The sequence below is a fragment of the Gadus morhua genome, chromosome 8, assembly GCF_902167405.1.
Source record: "Gadus morhua chromosome 8, gadMor3.0, whole genome shotgun sequence".
NCBI lineage: Eukaryota > Metazoa > Chordata > Actinopteri > Gadiformes > Gadidae > Gadus > Gadus morhua.
Window position 1 is genome coordinate 14,393,139 of NC_044055.1, and position 18,749 is coordinate 14,411,887.

The 18,749-nt window shown below is 41.4% G+C and overlaps 1 protein-coding gene across 2 annotated transcripts; it reads left to right on the forward strand.

Moving 5' to 3' along the window:
• The first annotated feature begins 700 nt into the window (after positions 1-700).
• LOC115549163 (myosin-7) lies at positions 701-14,256 on the forward strand. Of its 2 annotated transcripts, none has more exons than XM_030364188.1 (38): positions 701-800; positions 916-956; positions 1,069-1,283; positions 1,549-1,692; positions 2,233-2,389; positions 2,478-2,505; positions 2,943-3,048; positions 3,206-3,298; positions 3,460-3,523; positions 3,695-3,793; positions 4,215-4,318; positions 4,421-4,559; positions 4,663-4,781; positions 4,868-5,017; positions 5,109-5,279; positions 5,373-5,682; positions 5,801-5,874; positions 6,137-6,342; positions 6,421-6,544; positions 6,656-6,792; positions 6,985-7,240; positions 7,345-7,587; positions 7,677-7,853; positions 7,957-8,102; positions 8,213-8,303; positions 8,391-8,780; positions 9,179-9,305; positions 9,430-9,548; positions 9,668-9,864; positions 10,111-10,294; positions 10,515-10,680; positions 10,783-10,907; positions 11,366-11,878; positions 12,003-12,299; positions 12,748-12,852; positions 13,055-13,150; positions 13,439-13,573; positions 14,136-14,256. In XM_030364188.1, the coding sequence occupies exons 3-38, from the start codon at positions 1,083-1,085 to the stop codon at positions 14,154-14,156; spliced, it is 5,814 nt and encodes a 1,937-aa protein (XP_030220048.1). In that variant the 5' UTR covers positions 701-800; positions 916-956; positions 1,069-1,082; the 3' UTR covers positions 14,157-14,256. The 2 variants fall into 2 exon arrangements, with proteins under 2 accessions (XP_030220048.1, XP_030220049.1); XM_030364189.1 differs by having other exon boundaries at positions 752-800; positions 1,076-1,283.
• The last annotated feature ends 4,493 nt before the right edge of the window (positions 14,257-18,749 follow it).

Sequence of the window (18,749 nt, forward strand, 5' to 3'; positions counted from 1 at the left end):
TATATATATATATATACATACATACATACATACATATATATATATATATATATATATATATATATATATATATATATATATATATATATATATATATATATATATATATATATATATATATATATATAATATATGTGGAATACTCAAATAAATGACACTCATATTCATTCTCACATATGAATCATACACTATGTATCTACAAGTGCTTAATCAGCTGATAACCTAAACTAATGTACTGATGATAAATTATAACCAAATAATATTTTGCTGATGATTGATTGATTACATGCTACAAATTATTATTTGGTCTGATGGTAATAATTCAAATTATTATTATATGCTACTAAATATGATGTGGTCTGCTGTTATGATTGAAGTATATGCCCTCAGAACTACAACAATTGTTCTGACATGCATTCTACACGACACACAGGACAACATGTAAAGGATGGAATTCCTCTTGACTATTTAAAGATGGAGGCTTTGCAGCACCTCCTCAGGCAGGGCTGTCTGAGGAGGATACATATGAATCATTGTGGCACAGCATGGATCTCCTAATATGGCACAGTTAAGGCCCCCAACCCACCCCCCTTACTGATAAGACTGACCCGCTGATATCTATATTGCTTTTCCACCAATCATTAACCCCCTCCCTCCCTACACGTACCCCCCCAATCCCAATGCAGACATAATAGCATTCCTGAACCTGGAGCACCCGCCCATATATGGCAGAGGGGGACTTCATTTATAAAAAGGGCCCACTGACAGACCCCTCGAATTGGTCGCCATTCTTTCAACCGGTAAGATGGAAGCACACAGGCATACAAACCTTCTCTATCTGACTTGCTACTGAGGCTAACTGTTTGTATTCATATGGACTGGAAATACATTCAACTGTTTGATTTGCTTCTTTAGGACCAGTGCACCTCCATTCTCCTTCGGTAGGAGCTCAAAAGGTATGAATTCACATCTTTCTAGCAACAAGCATATATTCTTTCTGCTTTTCCTCCTCTGATGCACGCATGAACTCAGTGATAACCCCTGACTAACCGGGCGCCTTTTTCCAAGGAAACAGCGTTAACATGGGGGATGCTACCATGAGAGAATTTGGGCCCGCCGCGTCCTACCTGAGGAAGTCGGACAAAGAACGTCTGGAGGCCCAGACGCGGGCCTTTGACATGAAGAAGGAATGCTTTGTTCCTGACGCCGACGAGGAGTATGTCAAGGCCACCATCAGCAGCCGAGAAGGGGACTCCGTCATTGCCCAGACCGAGAGGGGGAAGGTGAGTGTGGCTCCTCTACTGGGCACTGCTGGAACAGGCCAGGGCAGCTCTAGTTAACGACGACATGGCATCCACAAGGGAAAAACGAAAATGTGTGGTATTAAATAAGAGAAACATCAACAACAAACTTTGTATACAAACCATCTTTGCATAATAGGTTTTTGCTTAAAGTTAATTGAGCTAAATTCAAGTTTTATGCAACTACAACTTGCAACCTCTTAAAATGTTTTCAATGGATTGATTAGCTGCTGTTTCTGTTTCCCAGACCGTGACGGTGAAGGAGTGTGACGTACACCCTCAGAACCCGCCAAAGTTTGATAAAATTGAAGACATGGCGATGTTCACCTTCCTCCACGAGCCCGCCGTGCTGTTCAACCTCAAAGAGCGTTACGCAGCGTGGATGATCTACGTGAGTCCTCTCTTCACTCGGCTTTTACTTGGGGACCTACCCGTACAATGGATCTCTGTATTGAGTTAGTCTTGTCAACATGAAAACAGGAAACCACTACTAATAATTACAATAATAACAAGAAATGTGGGAGGAGTAGGGAAAAGGCAGTTTAGCGGTTTTCGCGATTTTGCGTAAAAAAATTATAGACGCAAATGGGCGTGGCCTATGCCAAAAGATGCAACAGACTCCAGTGAATATGTGGGTACACGTTTTTGACTGTGGGAGGTTCGGTGTGGGAGTTATAGCCGCAAACACGTCTTTCCTTGGTATAGCGCCACCTAGTGACCGGCGTGTCTGGATTTTGTTATCTGAGTAGCGGTGACAAACCTGGATCTAGTCATGCAATTGGCGTGTCCGTACCATTTACAGTTTGGGCTGTGGTACCACTTCTAGGGGGAGGTAGTATAATAATGGCACACTACCGGTAAATGGGCAATTTATTTTAAACGTTGTAATTTTGAGAGCATTCTCCCTCCCCTCCGTCTCTGATACCCTCAGACGTACTCTGGGCTGTTCTGTGTGACGGTCAACCCCTACAAGTGGCTGCCGGTCTACAACCAAGAGGTGGTGGAGGCGTACAGAGGAAAGAAGAGGAGTGAAGCTCCTCCTCATATCTTCTCAATCTCTGACAATGCCTACCAGTACATGCTGACAGGTGATTACACCTCAGTGTCATGAAATAGCCTGGGACCTGGCTTTAAATTACAAGTTTTCTGATCGCTTTTGTACTTTTTGTTTTCCAGACAGAGAAAACCAATCGATTCTTATCACGTGAGTTTTTTGGGCTAAGTTATTTTTTGGATGATTATGTTAAAACTGGCAGTGGTGAGTGTGGTGAAATCTGAATATTAAAGGTAGGGAAGGCAATTAGGAGGAACCAAATCCTAAGCTAGATCTTTAAGAATCCGACTGAAGAAATCCCCCAAATCAAGAAAGAAAGTGCTCTTGCCATGCGATTGATTCTGGGTTAAGAAATACACAAATCCTGCTGTTCCATTTATATAGCTCATCTGGTTAATTTCATTTTTTAAGCCATTTTTGTGTTAGGGCTTTCTATCTTACTCGCAATTGTCTGCATGTTAACAATGATGGTGAAAAAGTAATAGTTTTGTAATGAGACTTTTCTGGTCGTATCTGATATTCAGAAACAAAAAAGTAAGCTTATTTCAATAAGACTAAGATTTGACATCATCAACTTATGTTACCAGCGGGGAATCTGGTGCTGGGAAAACAGTCAACACCAAGCGTGTTATTCAGTACTTTGCCAGTATCGCCGCTGCCGGTGGGAAGAAGGAAGGAAACTCTGACAAAAAGGTGACAATCTTGAAATGACTAGCTCAACATTCTTAGGCTCTGTCATAACCTTCAGACTATTTGAACCTCAACATCATGCTTAGACTTAAAATTCAGACAATCTTAGCCTCATTTGGAAAACTAGCTAGTTTGAACTTCTGTTGTCTTGTTGTCCCAGGGCACCTTGGAGGATCAAATCATCCAGGCTAACCCAGCCCTGGAGGCCTTCGGTAACGCTAAAACCATCAGGAACGACAATTCTTCCAGATTTGTGAGTGCTTTTCTACAATGAGATATATTTTCAGTACCATGGGTTTGATAATGCGGTGCTATTCCCTGAGGGAATCTTCCCGAGGGATTAATAAAGTTCCTGTCTACTATTAATCCTATCTATTAAACAACCCTGATTTTGTGTTAACTTGTTATTTTCAGGGCAAATTTATTAGAATCCATTTCGCTGCCAGTGGAAAGCTGGCCTCTGCGGATATTGAGACTTGTAAGTGGCTTTTTTTATTTCACACAATTTTTTTTGTGAATGATAGCAATTCTGATCCAGACTTCGACCTGATTTTATTTAATTTTTCTGGAGAATTGTTAGGAATCCTTAAATATTGTTAAATATGCTTTGTGAATAACTTTGCTTGACTAGATATATACCTCTTCACAGATCTATTGGAAAAGTCTCGTGTCACTTTCCAGTTGAAGGCTGAGAGAGATTACCATATCTTCTACCAGATTCTGTCTCAGAAGAAACCTGAGTTGCTTGGTAAATCAAAGACCGCACATTACACTATGCTGCATTATACTACTATTGTCGGGAATCACTCAATTTAGTATGGCGGTATTGTTCAACTTTTTTCAGCCGCTCCCTGCTGTCGGATTTAAAGCACGACATACAGATGTCAGATACAGAATACCAACATCACACCAACAGTATACAATCCCCCATGGGGTACATCAGATATCTCAACCCATTGTATACTTGACAGAGCAGAACCAAAGCCGGTGGAGGCTTGGGTGCTTGTGGGCGAATTCGGCTATCAGTGTTGACTGCCTATCAGTGTAGGTGCGTTTGACTGGGCCGCGTTAGCCATCAGCCGCAACGTATGACTAGAGGTCCCTGCCAGAACTAGCTCGACCGTAGTATATTCACAACCACCACATAATGCATTGTTTTTCTATTTCAGAAATGCTGCTCATCACCAACAACCCCTACGACTACTCCTTCATTTCTCAAGGGGAGACGACAGTAGCCTCCATCGATGATGCTGAGGAACTAGTGATGACTGATGTAAATCCAGATTATTATTTTCCTACTTTGACGACTAAGATTCATTCTCTATCCATGATCTTGAATTGTAGAGACAATACCATGCATTTTCTCCTCAACTAGGATGCTTTTGATGTGCTGGGCTTCACCCAAGAAGACAAAAATGGCATCTATAAGATGATTGGTGCCATCATGCACTATGGCAACATGAGGTTCAAGCAGAAGCAGCGTGAGGAGCAGGCTGAGCCTGATGGCAGCGAGGGTGAGCCTTGTTAAACGACGATAAGCAGAAAGGCAGATCACTGTGTCCAGAAGGCAACCGTTAGGCAAGACTATAAATATTGTTTATCTTTGCCCCTATGCAGATGCTGACAAAGTTGCGTATCTGATGGGCCTGAACTCTGCAGACCTCATCAAGGGTTTGTGTCACCCAAGAGTCAAAGTAGGAAATGAGTGGGTCACCAAGGGACAGAGTGTTCAGCAGGTGTGTAAATGCTCAAAGGGTGTACAATTATTTTGCTGATCTGGATGTAGAGAAAGAGTTATTTAAATGATGTGTTTCCATGCAAGGTGTACTACGCCATCGGTGCGCTGTCCAAGTCAGTGTACGAGAAGATGTTCTTGTGGATGGTAGTGAGGATCAACCTGTCCCTCGATACCAAGCAGTCCCGCCAGTACTTCATTGGAGTGCTGGACATTGCTGGATTTGAGATCTTTGATGTGAGTTCAGACGATCTGTGTACAGTATTTTCATATACATGCAATATACTGTATCGTCAGCTGAACGAAGCATTTACATTTTCTGTTTCAGTACAACACTTTCGAGCAGCTCTGCATCAACTTTACCAACGAGAAACTGCAACAGTTCTTCAACCACCACATGTTTGTGCTGGAGCAGGAAGAGTATAAGAAAGAGGGCATTGAATGGACTTTCATTGACTTTGGTATGGACTTGCAGGCCTGCATCGACTTGATTGAAAAGGTAGAATATGGAAATATTTCCCAAGAATTATGTGTCAAAATACATCGATTATGGTATTAAATATAGTGTTTCACACGTTTTTCCTCTCCTTAGCCCATGGGCATCATGTCTATCCTTGAAGAGGAGTGCATGTTCCCCAAGGCCAGTGATGCCACATTCAAAGCCAAGCTGTATGACAACCACCTGGGGAAATCCAACAACTTCCAGAAGCCCAGGGTTGTCAAGGGGAAACCAGAGGCCCACTTCTCCCTGGTTCACTACGCTGGCACCGTTGACTACAACATCTTTAACTGGCTGGTGAAGAACAAGGATCCATTGAATGAAACTGTTGTGGGACTTTACCAGAAGTCAAATCTTAAAATGTTGTCCAACCTCTTCGTAAATTACGCTGGTACAGATTCAGGTAAACTAATTTGGAAAGGGAAGAATATCTTATTGACTACAAGAGCATCATCATCATCAATATTGTCTTGGTTTGATTGGGAATGCTAATTTTCTAGTTTTTTGTACTTGATCATTAGATGGAAAAGGAGGAAAAGGTGGTGGAAGTAAGAAGAAGGGATCCTCCTTCCAGACTGTGTCAGCGTTGCACAGGGTTAGTAAAACTAGAGAACAAAACAAGAGGCCATCATGATCCAAGATTGTTGTGGTTATTCAACGATTAATTAACAACTGCTGGCTGTGTGGATCATTTATCTTTGATAATCCATTGAAGATAATTTACCTTTGCATGTCATGTAAAACACACTTTTAAGATTAAGAATAGTTTTATGATTAAGTTCAGTGTTCAACATCGGTATTAAAAGTTTATATTTTTATTTTTTATGTTGAAAATGTGCTTATTTTCCTATTAACAGGAGAACCTGAACAAGCTGATGACCAACTTGAGGTCTACTCACCCTCATTTTGTCCGCTGCATCATCCCCAATGAGAGCAAGAATCCTGGGGCCATGGAGAACCCTCTGGTGATGCACCAGCTACGCTGTAACGGTGTGCTGGAAGGCATCAGGATCTGCAGGAAGGGCTTCCCCAACAGGATTCTGTATGCAGATTTCAAACAGAGGTAACTCCATGAGAAGGTTGTTGATCATGTCTAACAATTGTACAATTTAAATTGAGTAATAGAATACCTATATTGCAGATACCGCATCCTTAATCCTGCTGCAATCCCAGACGGACAATTTATAGACAGCAGGAAAGGGGCTGAGAAGCTACTTGGTTGTCTGGATATTGATCACAACCAGTACAAGTTTGGACACACTAAAGTAAGAATTCATTAATCAGATGTGCGATAAGCCACTTTCAACTGGTTGGATTTGATCCAGCACCAGTTGCATGCTTGATCATTAAGTTGTTTCTACTCTAATGGGTTCTAGGTGTTCTTCAAGGCCGGTCTCCTCGGGACACTTGAGGAGATGAGAGATGACCGTCTGTCACTTATCATATCTGGGATCCAGTCTCGGGCAAGGGGACTCCTTGCAAGGCTAGAATTCCAGAAGATTGTGGAGCGAAGGTCAGACAAATGAAATGAAGCAAGCCTTGAACTAATAATATCAATATATTATTTAATTAGTATGTTTTCTCTTCAGACATTATCACACTTTATGATGAACTCCTTTTTGGATAATTATTTGCAGTTGATGTAGTAATTAAAATATTACTCTGTCATTATTGAATTATTTACGATTGCATTGCTCTCTAACAGAGATGCACTACTGGTAATCCAGTGGAACATCCGTGCCTTCATGGGAGTGAAGAACTGGCCCTGGATGAAGCTGTTCTTCAAGATCAAACCTCTGCTGAGATCGGCGGAGGCAGAGAAAGAGATGGCCAACATGAAGGAAGAATTCCTGAAGTTGAAGGAGGCATACGCAAAGTCAGAGGCTCGCAGGAAGGAACTAGAGGAGAAAATGGTGTCTCTTCTCCAAGAGAAGAACGACCTGCAGCTCGGTGTCCAAGCTGTACGTTTTATTTACATTTTATATATGTAAATATAGCAATATTAAAGTCATAATAGTAATGAATAATAATAACGAATAATAAAATGACCAATATTGAATTACAGGAACAAGATAATCTTGCAGATGCTGAGGAAAGATGTGAAGGGCTTATCAAAAATAAGATTCAGATGGAAGCAAAGGCCAAGGAGCTTTCCGAGAGACTGGAGGATGAGGAGGAGATGAACGCTGAACTTACTGCTAAGAAGAGGAAGCTGGAAGATGAGTGCTCTGAGTTGAAGAAGGATATAGATGACCTGGAACTAACACTGGCAAAGGTGGAGAAAGAGAAGCATGCAACTGAGAACAAGGTAGGAAAAATCCTTTGACAATCCTGAGAACCATAGATGCAGTATCGTAATTTCATCATAACATTGACAAATCATTGCCACATTTGTAGGTGAAGAACCTAGTTGAGGAAATGGCTTCTCTGGATGAAATCATTACCAAGTTGACCAAGGAGAAGAAAGCCTTACAGGAGTCTCATCAACAAACACTGGATGACCTACAGAGTGAGGAAGACAAAGTCAACACTTTGACCAAGGCCAAAGTCAAGCTAGAGCAGCAAGTGGATGATGTAAGTAGGATACTGCACGTCTTACGATTGTTGTTTGACAGCTCTAAGTACTCGATAACATTAAAATGTCTTCATTATTTCATCCATGTGATACTTTATTCAGCTTGAAGGGTCACTGGAACAAGAGAAGAAAATTCGTATGGACCTTGAGAGAGCTAAGAGAAAGTTGGAAGGAGACTTGAAGTTAACTCAGGAAAGCCTAATGGACCTTGAGAACGACAAGCAGCAACTTGAGGAGCGGCTTAAAAAGTAAGCACATCACACATTTCAATTACATACATGGACTACAGATGACATAGAATGATGTAGAACAAATATTAAATATGTTGATGACCTCTGAACTGTTTCTGTCACCACAGGAAAGACTTTGAAGTGAGCCAACTCAACAGTAAAATTGAAGATGAGCAGGCAATTAGCATTCAGCTTCAAAAGAAACTTAAAGAGCTTCAGGTAAATAAGATAAAAAAAAAAGTGAGAGAACAAAAAGCAGAAAAAAGTTGAAAAATATGATGTTATGAGCGCTTTCATCTTCATTAGGCCCGCATTGAAGAACTGGAAGAGGAGCTTGAGGCAGAGCGAGCTGCCCGAGCCAAGGTGGAGAAACAGAGAGCAGACTTGGCCAGAGAGCTGGAGGAGATCAGTGAGAGGCTGGAGGAGGCTGGCGGAGCAACATCTGCCCAGATTGAGATGAACAAGAAGAGGGAGGCCGAGTTCCAGAAGCTCCGCAGAGACCTTGAAGAGGCCACTCTGCAACACGAGTCTACCGCTGCCACACTCCGGAAGAAGCAAGCTGACAGTGTATCTGATCTTGGGGAGCAGATCGACAACCTGCAGAGAGTCAAGCAGAAGCTGGAGAAGGAGAAGAGCGAGCTCAGACTGGAGCTGGACGATGTGGTCTCCAACATGGAACATATCGTTAAGACAAAGGTTTGATTCATTCATTTATTTTGCTTTGTTTGCCAAAATACAACGGACACTCCAATCAATACATAATTAACTAGGGGTAGTGATGAAGTGTAACCTTGATACCTTGGTATCGTGGTTTCGGGGGTAGGTATGACTCAAAGAGTGGTAGAGGTTCAACGCGTGGTTTGTTCAGCGATACGAGGTAAACAGACTCTGGTGGTGGCAGAATGGTAAAGAAGCGACTCCTATAGGGTCAGAATTATCTCAAAACCATTATACCTTTTATGGTGTTGTTTTGACCACTATGTGAAGAAGCAGATATTAGTCAGAACTGGTGTTGGCACTAAGAATATGAGGTAATAGAGGTAATAGAATAAATGAGTAAATTAATCAGTACACTGTGATATGTTTAATTTCAGACAAACCTAGAGAAAATGTGCAGGACCCTGGAAGATCAGAATAGTGAATACAAGACCAAATACGAAGAGGGTCAACGTTGCATCAATGACTTCAACATGCAAAAGGCAAGGCTGCAGACGGAAAATGGTACGTTCTTTTATAATTTGGTATTTTTTTAAGCTAAATTACGTAACTATGCAATCGATTTCTTATTGTTTTAAACCATGGAACACCAACACCAAAATGTTTATGATGCTACCTAAAACACAAGGTGAGCTCTCGAGGCAAATGGAGGACAAAGACTCCCTGGTGTCTCAGCTGACAAGAGGAAAACTGTCCTACACTCAGCAGATTGAGGACCTCAAGCGACAACTAGAAGAGGAGACAAAGGTACATTCTAGGGCTTCCCTGCACTTATATTTAGTTTGAAGGCAGTGTAAACAACTGGCCCAGAATAAATTGCAAATGTATCTGTACTATGCTAATCCTGTGATTACATTTTTTATCAGGCCAAGAATGCATTAGCCCATGCAGTGCAGTCCTCCCGCCATGACTGCGACCTGCTGAGAGAGCAGTTTGAGGAGGAGCAGGAGGCCAAGGCTGAGCTACAGCGCAGCATGTCCAAGGCTAACTCTGAGGTGGCTCAGTGGAGAACCAAGTATGAAACTGATGCCATCCAGAGGACTGAGGAACTAGAGGAGGCCAAGTAAGAAAGATGGAGACTAACGACGCTAACCTAAACTCTCATTTCCAGAAAGAAAAAACGTAATTCCATCCTGCAGATCAGCTTTTTGTTTGTGCTATGTTGCTTTTAAAATGTAAGACGAACAAAAAGTTTGTCTGTTAGATGACCGAGCAACCTTTGTACTAAACCAAAGCACCACCGATAATTGACCAAAGGAGCACGAACATATCCAGCATCAACAACCGTTTGATTGTCTGGTTTCTGAAGGAAGAAGCTGGCCCAGCGTCTTCAGGATGCTGAGGAGGCTGTGGAGGCAGTCAATGCTAAATGTTCCTCCCTGGAGAAGACCAAACACAGACTGCAGAATGAGATTGAAGATCTCATGGTGGATGTGGAGAGGTCTAATGCTGCTGCTGCCGCTCTGGACAAAAAGCAAAGAAACTTTGATAAGGCAAGGCAGTACTTCATTAAAAAGACTGAATGTAGTATAAGGTCAACAGGGAAAATCATAAAACATTATATCGGGTTGATTGTGAATGAATGATCCAAATAACGTTGAAGTAACCGTTTCAGTTCATGTTTCTATATAATCTGACCTTATCAGGGCTCTTTCCCATTTGGAATGCAGGACAATCATAAAAAATGGCCTAACTATGCATTTGTAAATGTAGGTCCTGTCGGAGTGGAAGCAGAAGTTTGAGGAGTCTCAGTGTGAGCTGGAGAGCTCCCAGAAGGAGGCACGTTCTCTGAGCACTGAACTCTTCAAACTGAAGAACTCCTACGAGGAAGCTCTGGATCACCTGGAGACCATTAAGAGAGAGAACAAGAACCTCCAAGGTAGGATCTTCATATTAGTATTGCTTTTACGGTTTGCATCAACCAAGTCACAAGGCTAATGATATGTCATTTTGTTTTGTTTGTTTATGGAATGAAAAACAGAGGAAATCTCGGACCTTACTGAGCAACTTGGTGAGGGGTCAAAGAGCATCCATGAACTGGAGAAACTAAGGAAACAGCTGGAACAGGAGAAGAGTGAGATCCAATCTGCTCTGGAGGAAGCGGAGGTAAGGACATGCTTTCAAAGAGGCAGTGAACCCAAAATCGCTTAACTTGAAAATCGTACTTCAGATTCAGATTCAGATTCAACGTGGTAATATCTCTTATTAGATCGCCATCATATAAATCCATGAGAGGATTATGCCCCAATTAAAGTGCAACACCGTGGTGTGTGTGCATGGATTCGTGGAGCTCAGTCTGGGCGGCGGTTTATTTCGCTGTCCGCGTCCAAGAGAGGGTTAAGCCTCTCGGACACTTGTATTTCATGCAACTCGCTCATTATAACTGTAACGCTCTCTCCATCCTAAAAATCTCAGCCCAAAGCAATACATTTTAAATCTCAGTGTTCAAACTTGATATGAAAGAGGGTTCACTAACACTTTAAAAAAAATATATATATACACAATACTGTGTATAATGAATGAACAGCATACGGTTTTGTAATAAGAAGCATTATTCTTACTAGGCCTCCTTGGAGCATGAAGAGGGAAAGATTCTGAGAGCCCAGCTTGAGTTCAATCAGGTTAAGGCTGAAATCGAAAGGAAGTTGGCTGAGAAGGATGAGGAGATGGAGCAGACCAAGAGGAACCTGCAGAGGAACATAGACACCCTGCAGAGCTCTCTGGAAGCAGAGTGCCGCAGCAGGAATGAGGCCCTCCGCTTGAAGAAGAAGATGGAGGGAGACCTCAATGAGATGGAGATCCAGCTCAGCCAGGCCAACCGGCAGGCGTCTGAAGCCCAGAAGCAGCTGAAGTCTGTCCATGGTCACCTCAAAGATTCTCAAATCCAGCTGGACGAGTCTCTTCGGGCCAATGAGGATCTTAAGGAGAACATGGCAATCGTGGAGAGGCGTAACAACCTGATGCAGGCTGAACTGGAGGAGCTGAGGTCCGCTCTCGAGCAAACTGAACGCTGTCGCAAACTTGCTGAGCAAGAGCTGCTGGATGTCAGTGAGAGGGTGCAGTTACTGCACTCACAGGTAAGATACAGGAATTATACATTCGTTCATTTTGATAATCACCAATGACAGATTCATTTAGAGACAGAATAACTAGTAACAGTAGTCTGCAGCTCTCATTTACTGATCTCTTCTGAATCTTCAGAACACCAGCCTGATAAACCAGAAGAAGAAGCTGGAGGCCGATACGTCCCAGCTTCAGTCTGAGGTGGAGGAGGCTTTGCAGGAGTGCAGGAATGCTGAGGAAAAGGCCAAGAAGGCCATTACTGATGCGGCCATGATGGCAGAGGAGCTGAAGAAGGAGCAGGACACCAGCTCTCACCTGGAGCGCATGAAGAAGAACATGGAGCAGACCATCAAGGACCTGCAGCACCGCCTGGATGAGGCTGAGCAGATTGCTATGAAGGGGGGCAAGAAGCAGGTCCAGAAGCTGGAGGCCAGGGTGAGTACTGTATAGCCACACACACACACACACACACACACACACACACACACACACACACACACACACACACACACACACACACACACACACACAGACACACAGACACACAGACACACACACAGACACAGACACACAGACACACACACAGACACACACACACAAATCCTGCATTTCATCTCCCCTGGGACCTTTCTGTGTGGAAGTTGCATGATATGCAGGTGCTGGTTTCTTCCAACACCAAAAAAACATGCAGGTAGTCACTGCTGCTCTTAAGTAGTCAGGAAAGGTTTCACACCATGTTTAACATTTCCAGTATACTTTAAAGCAGTAGGCTGCATATTTGAAGTAGGCTGCTATGGCTTTATTTGCTGTAGTTAGACAGCGATACCTAATCTATGAATGTATTTGTAATGGATGCTTTAATTGTAATTGTTGGTATTCTCAGGTACGGGAGCTGGAGACCGAGGTGGAGTCTGAGCAAAAGAAGAGCGGTGAAGCAGTGAAGGGAATCCGCAAATACGAGAGACGAATCAAAGAGCTGACATATCAGGTGCTTTATTAATTTATTTTACAAGCGCTAATGGAAAAATACTTCTAAGTGAAACTCCATTATAATACAAATGTCCTTCAGCAGGGAGAGTTGGCTCTTTATTTACTCACGATCAAGTGGAGTGACCCCATCTGTTGAAGTACAGTATTTGAGTAGAGCACACAAGTATATGTATTCATATACATTTATCAACATTTTTCAGACTGATGAGGATCGCAAGAACGTCACTCGTCTCCAAGACCTTGTAGACAAGCTGCAGCTGAAGGTCAAAGCCTACAAGAGGACATCTGAGGAGGCTGTAAGTGTGAAACTTTCAGCTCCACTATCTACAACGTTTAGTATGTAGCAGGTAGAATGTGTGCCAGACCCTCTTGGGTGCCTGCTATTATTATTTTTGATATATGTGTAATAGAATATGTAATGTTCTGTGGAATACTACTATTCCAAAGTGATTCCAATAGTCAATGATCACAGGCCATAGCTCGGTCTAGACTACTACAGGTAAGGTTCAAGCTATTAACATGTCTCGAAGGGGTTTGTAATGAACCTGGTTGGCTTTGCTTCTGTTACATCCCTGTGGAAACAGGAGGAACAGGCCAACTGCCACCTGGGCAAGTTCCGTAAGCTGCAGCATGAGCTGGACGAGGCTGAGGAGAGAGCGGACATCGCTGAGACACAGGTCAACAAGCTGAGGGCCAAGAGCCGCGACGGGGGCCCCAAGGTCAGTGGCCGACATAAAGACGATGATCATTTCAATAATTAAGGCTGCATTCATTATAGCTACTTTCACAGTCACTGTTTATATTCTATAATATCTGAATTGTTTACGGGACTTGTGGGCGACCTCTTAAAGGTGTATCATGAAACCGGAAACAAATCAGGCCTGCCGATTTTTTTTATTTTTATTTTTAATAAAGAAGCAGCTTTTAATATTTCCTAGCTGAAATGTATCTGGACTTCAGCGTAATTGAATGTTTGTTGTGGAATTTGATTCAGTGGCCTTTATTTTAGGATAGACATTTTAAGCTAACACAGTTACGATTGTCCCTGTAAATTCACACACAGTATCGTATTCTAAATAATAAATGCAATCGTTAGTGCTTATTAGTTAAAGGCTATTTGCATATATAATTGAAGCGATGCGTTGACTCAAGCCTGCAACATGCATCGCAGTAAAGTCAAGTTGTCATTGTTCATTAGAATACCTCCACATAAATGTACCTTAAATTCCTTACACACTCTCTCTCGCTCTAAATCTACTCTCTCTGCTCTCTTACCACCAGAGGGGGCTGGATGAGGAGTGATTCTACCGGAGGTCCACCATGGACCCTTTGGAACTGATGAGGGTTCCCCTGGTCCCCAATGTGTTTCTGTAGAATAAAGCGAAAGTCCATTCAAATATAATAATGTGCCCAGTCGTTATTTCATACAGCTGAACTCAATCATAACCTCTATCCTCATTACGTTCTCCTTAATTGATTGATCATTAATAGGACACTTAGAAAGGAGAAAGTGTAGAAATTGCAGCAGTTGATGCAATTGTTTAATCTCAATAAGGGGAAAACAGAGATTGAGAATATAAAACAGTTTACTCCATCTGTGTGGAAGACCTAGCCTCGGGCATGATGTTAGTCACATTGCAGAGTTGTGACAACCTAGTGGATCATGCCTGCCACCCTCTGGTAATACACCATAATGACACTGTGAATATGTCTACTCAACATTGAAGCAATGTTACCTTGAATGAGAAGACTTGTTGTTTTAAAAGCAGAAAAAAATGCGGTATGTAGAAATGAAACTAAATAAGACTTAAGTAGGAGGACAGAAATAGTCATACCAATGGGTGTGGGAGGGTAGGCCTACTTGAAAACAAAATAATCCTATATAGAAATAAACTTCCTAAAGTCCTACAAAATGTATAATGTTTTGATAAAAATGTATATACGATTATATTAATGGTGCCGCAGGATTTAATGGCCTCTAGCGGGGACAAACTGAACGCTCCCATCCCACTGCAGTGACATAGGATGAGCCCCTGTGGCCTGTACTGGCCTGTCAGGTGAAAGCAGGTTATTCCTAAATGATTCCATCATTTACAAGGGATGAGGTTCATTGATAGATTCATAAATTGTGTTTAGGCAGTAACACGATACATCATATCTAACATGTAATTCTTCCATGATGAAAAACGAAATGAGTCCCCTCTAGATCCGTTTGTCCATTCTGGGCCACTGTATAAAACATCAACAAGGCAGGCTCAACAGAACAGTGCCTACTCCCTATCTAGCTATAAAGGGCTAATTCTTAGGTAACGAAAACAAAACAATTCTTATTTACTTGGGATTATACACTTATTAAAACCTACTTTTGAATATTATATTCCATTTCTGTAAAGTCAGTTCCGCAAAATGCCACTAAATTCTCCTTAATTCACATTTAAAGTTAATATATAGGCTTATTGTGTTTGTTAATGCTCTTAGATATCCACAGCAACATTTATTTTTTATTTTTGCCAAGACTTCAATGAAGGTGAAACTAAAATGACATATAATGTACTGTGTACTTCAGGTTTTACTAAGCTAAAGTTATATCGTGCCTTTAAAATCGACCCACAGAAAGTTGAAAATTTGTGTTTGTAATTGAAACAGTCTTTAGAATGTCTGCCTACTTGCCATCATTTAGCTGCAGGAGAGCAAACGCTCTGTGATGCTTTGGTGCCATCAACCCCTGGAAACAATGGGAACATAAGCACAGGTCTTCCTGGGCACTGCAAGCTCCTTTTGGTTTTGTTCTCTTGGATGCATGCTGAGGAAGAGCACACAAATATTGCATAGTTTGAAGTTAAAATATTGGATATATATTCAAGCATTAACCATGGAAATAAAAAATAATCTTGCCCAGCAACAGGAGCATTGTTGTACTGATGCTTGTTTATGGGAGCAACATCCCATAATTATAACTGCCAAGCACTAGCTGTTCTCTGAATCAACCCTACTGACATTGACAGTAGCACCTAGGACACCTATGGGTTTTAGCATACAGCCACAGCATCCCCAGGTGGTGACACCACCTGTCGCTTCCATCAACAGAGACGCCAACTGCCAACAGATTGGTCGAGCATCTGGCGAGTTTGTGAGAGGAACGAACGACGACAGAACACCAGACTATGGTGTGTACAGGGAGGCCTTGACAGCTTGGAATGAACAAATTTGAAAGCTTATTCCAATCGACTAAATTGAACCTCCTTGCGAGTCGCGTTGGTGGGGAGGCTCTCTGGGCATGTTCTCGAAGCACCAAGGAAATGTTCATCTTATTGCACTTTTGCAATAAGATGACAATGATTTAATGGTGATTTTTCATACCAGTGGGAATAATTCTTCTTTTGATAATTTTTTTCCACTGTGTTTTGTGAATGTTTTTACAGACTAGTTTATGGTGTGGTAGGTTAGCTTTAATCACATAAGCAGGCTTGTTAGTTGGAAGGAAAGAGCAAAGGAAGGTCATCCAGGTCTGTGTACAGCAACCAAACACAGCACAACAGAACACTAAAATAGTGATGCCCTGACGAATAATAGAATCCTTTGCCATAATTGTTGCAGCGGGTCATGTTCTTCCAGTCACATGAAGCATTAATAACGGAAAAAAGCATTCCTTGGCCGATAAAACGGACCACATAAAAAAATCCCCAGACCAGTATTGCACCTGTTGCCTCTTATCTATCACATATGCCATTCACAAAGAGACAGACAAAAAAACAAGGCAAGAATTTCACAGGGTTATCTTTATCGGCAAGGCCAAAGGGGAGGGAAACAATGGCATGATGACAGGACGAGACAAAGGGTGCAGACTGAAGCCATTAGAAAAGTATGGGTGACCAGTGACCACTGAAAGTAATCCGACCCCTGTCCTTATTAGACAACGACAGCTGGAACCTTCTATTGTCCTCATACGATGCTCAGAAACCAACATTTCGAACTCCATAAAATGCTCTTTGGTTACACATTGTATCATAATTCATATGTAAGACTTGGGTTTGGTTGACTTTGGTTTGTAATAATTATTAGATTCTGGGTGTGTCAACTTCCAGGTATGACCTTTTGATACTTTGTTACTTGGAATTGTCACTCGAAATAAAGAAAAGTTGAAAAGAAGACGTTCAATGTCACTTACCCTTTTCACAACGTAAACCAATGGTTGAACATTTTCAGCTAGTCTCAACAAGTAAATTCATTTTATAAATAGCACAATTTACATAATCCATTATTGCACATAATATGTGCCTTTCAAAGGAACATATTTTTAGAGTTGCATGGCTATTGCTTCTTTTTTTATTGCAAATCAAATCATTCATTATTATGACTGGATATTGGAAACATATCATGCTGCCGGTGGGAAAAGGCCCTCCCCATGTTTGATATACTGCACTAACAACTGCACAACGTCTTTCCAAGAAGTTCATCCCCATATTTGGTTGACCGGCAGCAACATTAAGAGGGAGATGACCTGCGGGCCATGGACTCTACTATTCAACTCCACAAGCAGACACTAACAGGAATTAGGGTAAGTGACACTTAGCTTATACACAACCAGATGCATTCTGATGTATAAGCTGTATTAATTTTCCGAAAGGCCAAATAAAAATGAATAGTGAGTTTTGGTGACATAATTCTACTTCTTGAGGCATCCTTCTATGCTTAATAAAGATGTCTCCTTACGCATGTAGTACATTTAGTTGGCGTAGCATAAAGGGCATTTGCATTGGACTTCTATGTGTCTCTGTGTTTTCTTATTCTGTACAATAACCAAGGGTTACAACTGTATACATGGCAATGTGATTAACCTGCAGTTTTAATGGATAATTATACAAAGACACTGAATTATATAGCAGATGGTCTAAAAGCATTGACTTGAGTCACTAGACTACAAAAACAGTATTGTTCTTCATCTGCACTTATTGAATTATTGTGCTCACCAAACGATTACAATTTAAATTAATGAAAGTATAATAATCAGGATTTCTTTTGAAGTATTTGGGAAAAAGCAGAAAAACAGCTAGCGTAACTATTTCAGGCTCAAGTGTGTTGGCTACAGTGATATGGGAAATAAAAAATATTTCACTCAAAAGTTCATGGTCGTCGTCTCTCCATAGTCAGAACATTTCATCTTATTCTACCAAGTAACTATGGACTATAGCACTCTTGTTTCTTTAAGTAGCAAGCCTCATATTAGCCTGTGACGTAAATAACATGCATTTTAATTTCTTTCTACCCGATATTAAGGCATTCAAGAGAATATATTCCACTTAAGCTAAATTAGCGCACACCCTGAAGAATAAACGTCAGTACTAATACTACTAATTACTAATAACCGAATGTTGCTTTCATTTTTGGATAGTTTACCGTTGACCATTCAGGGATGACCGTCTGCCTGCCCGTCAGTATCCTAGCAATGGGTATCCTTTGATTTAGATTTAGGGGGCCAACACCGGGAAAAAAAGCATCCAATCAGCATCAAGGTGAAAATAAACAATCTGCGTCAAGGTGACGACTTTAACCAATCAGCATCAAAGTCATTATAACCAATCAGCAACAAGCCGATTACCTTCATTCTTTTCTCACAGGATTTGGAGTTACCTAGGTTGACGAGAGAGCCACTGGCGTTAATGTGGTTTTAAATGTGTATTATCACTTCATGCCAGCTTTATGTAAACAAATACAAAATAATTGAGAAAGTAGTCTCAATTGTCATTAAAACAACTTGCCTATTAATCAGCTTTAGGGTAGGCCTGCAGCTGGTTATTTTCTTAATTTGAACCACCGAATTAATTCATCATAGCTTAATACAAACATTACCTGAACAGAGTGAATACAAGTAAATTAATGTATTGATTAGTGTAT

Coding starts and splice junctions, on each gene's coding strand:
- LOC115549163 (XM_030364188.1), top strand. CDS start 1,083: ATGGGGGATGCTACCATGAGAGAATTTGGGCCCGCCGCGTCCTACCTG. Junction 5,018..5,108: donor CTGGATTTGAGATCTTTGAT/GTGAGTTCAGAC, acceptor TTTCTGTTTCAG/TACAACACTTTCGAGCAGCT. Junction 8,304..8,390: donor AGAAACTTAAAGAGCTTCAG/GTAAATAAGATA, acceptor CATCTTCATTAG/GCCCGCATTGAAGAACTGGA.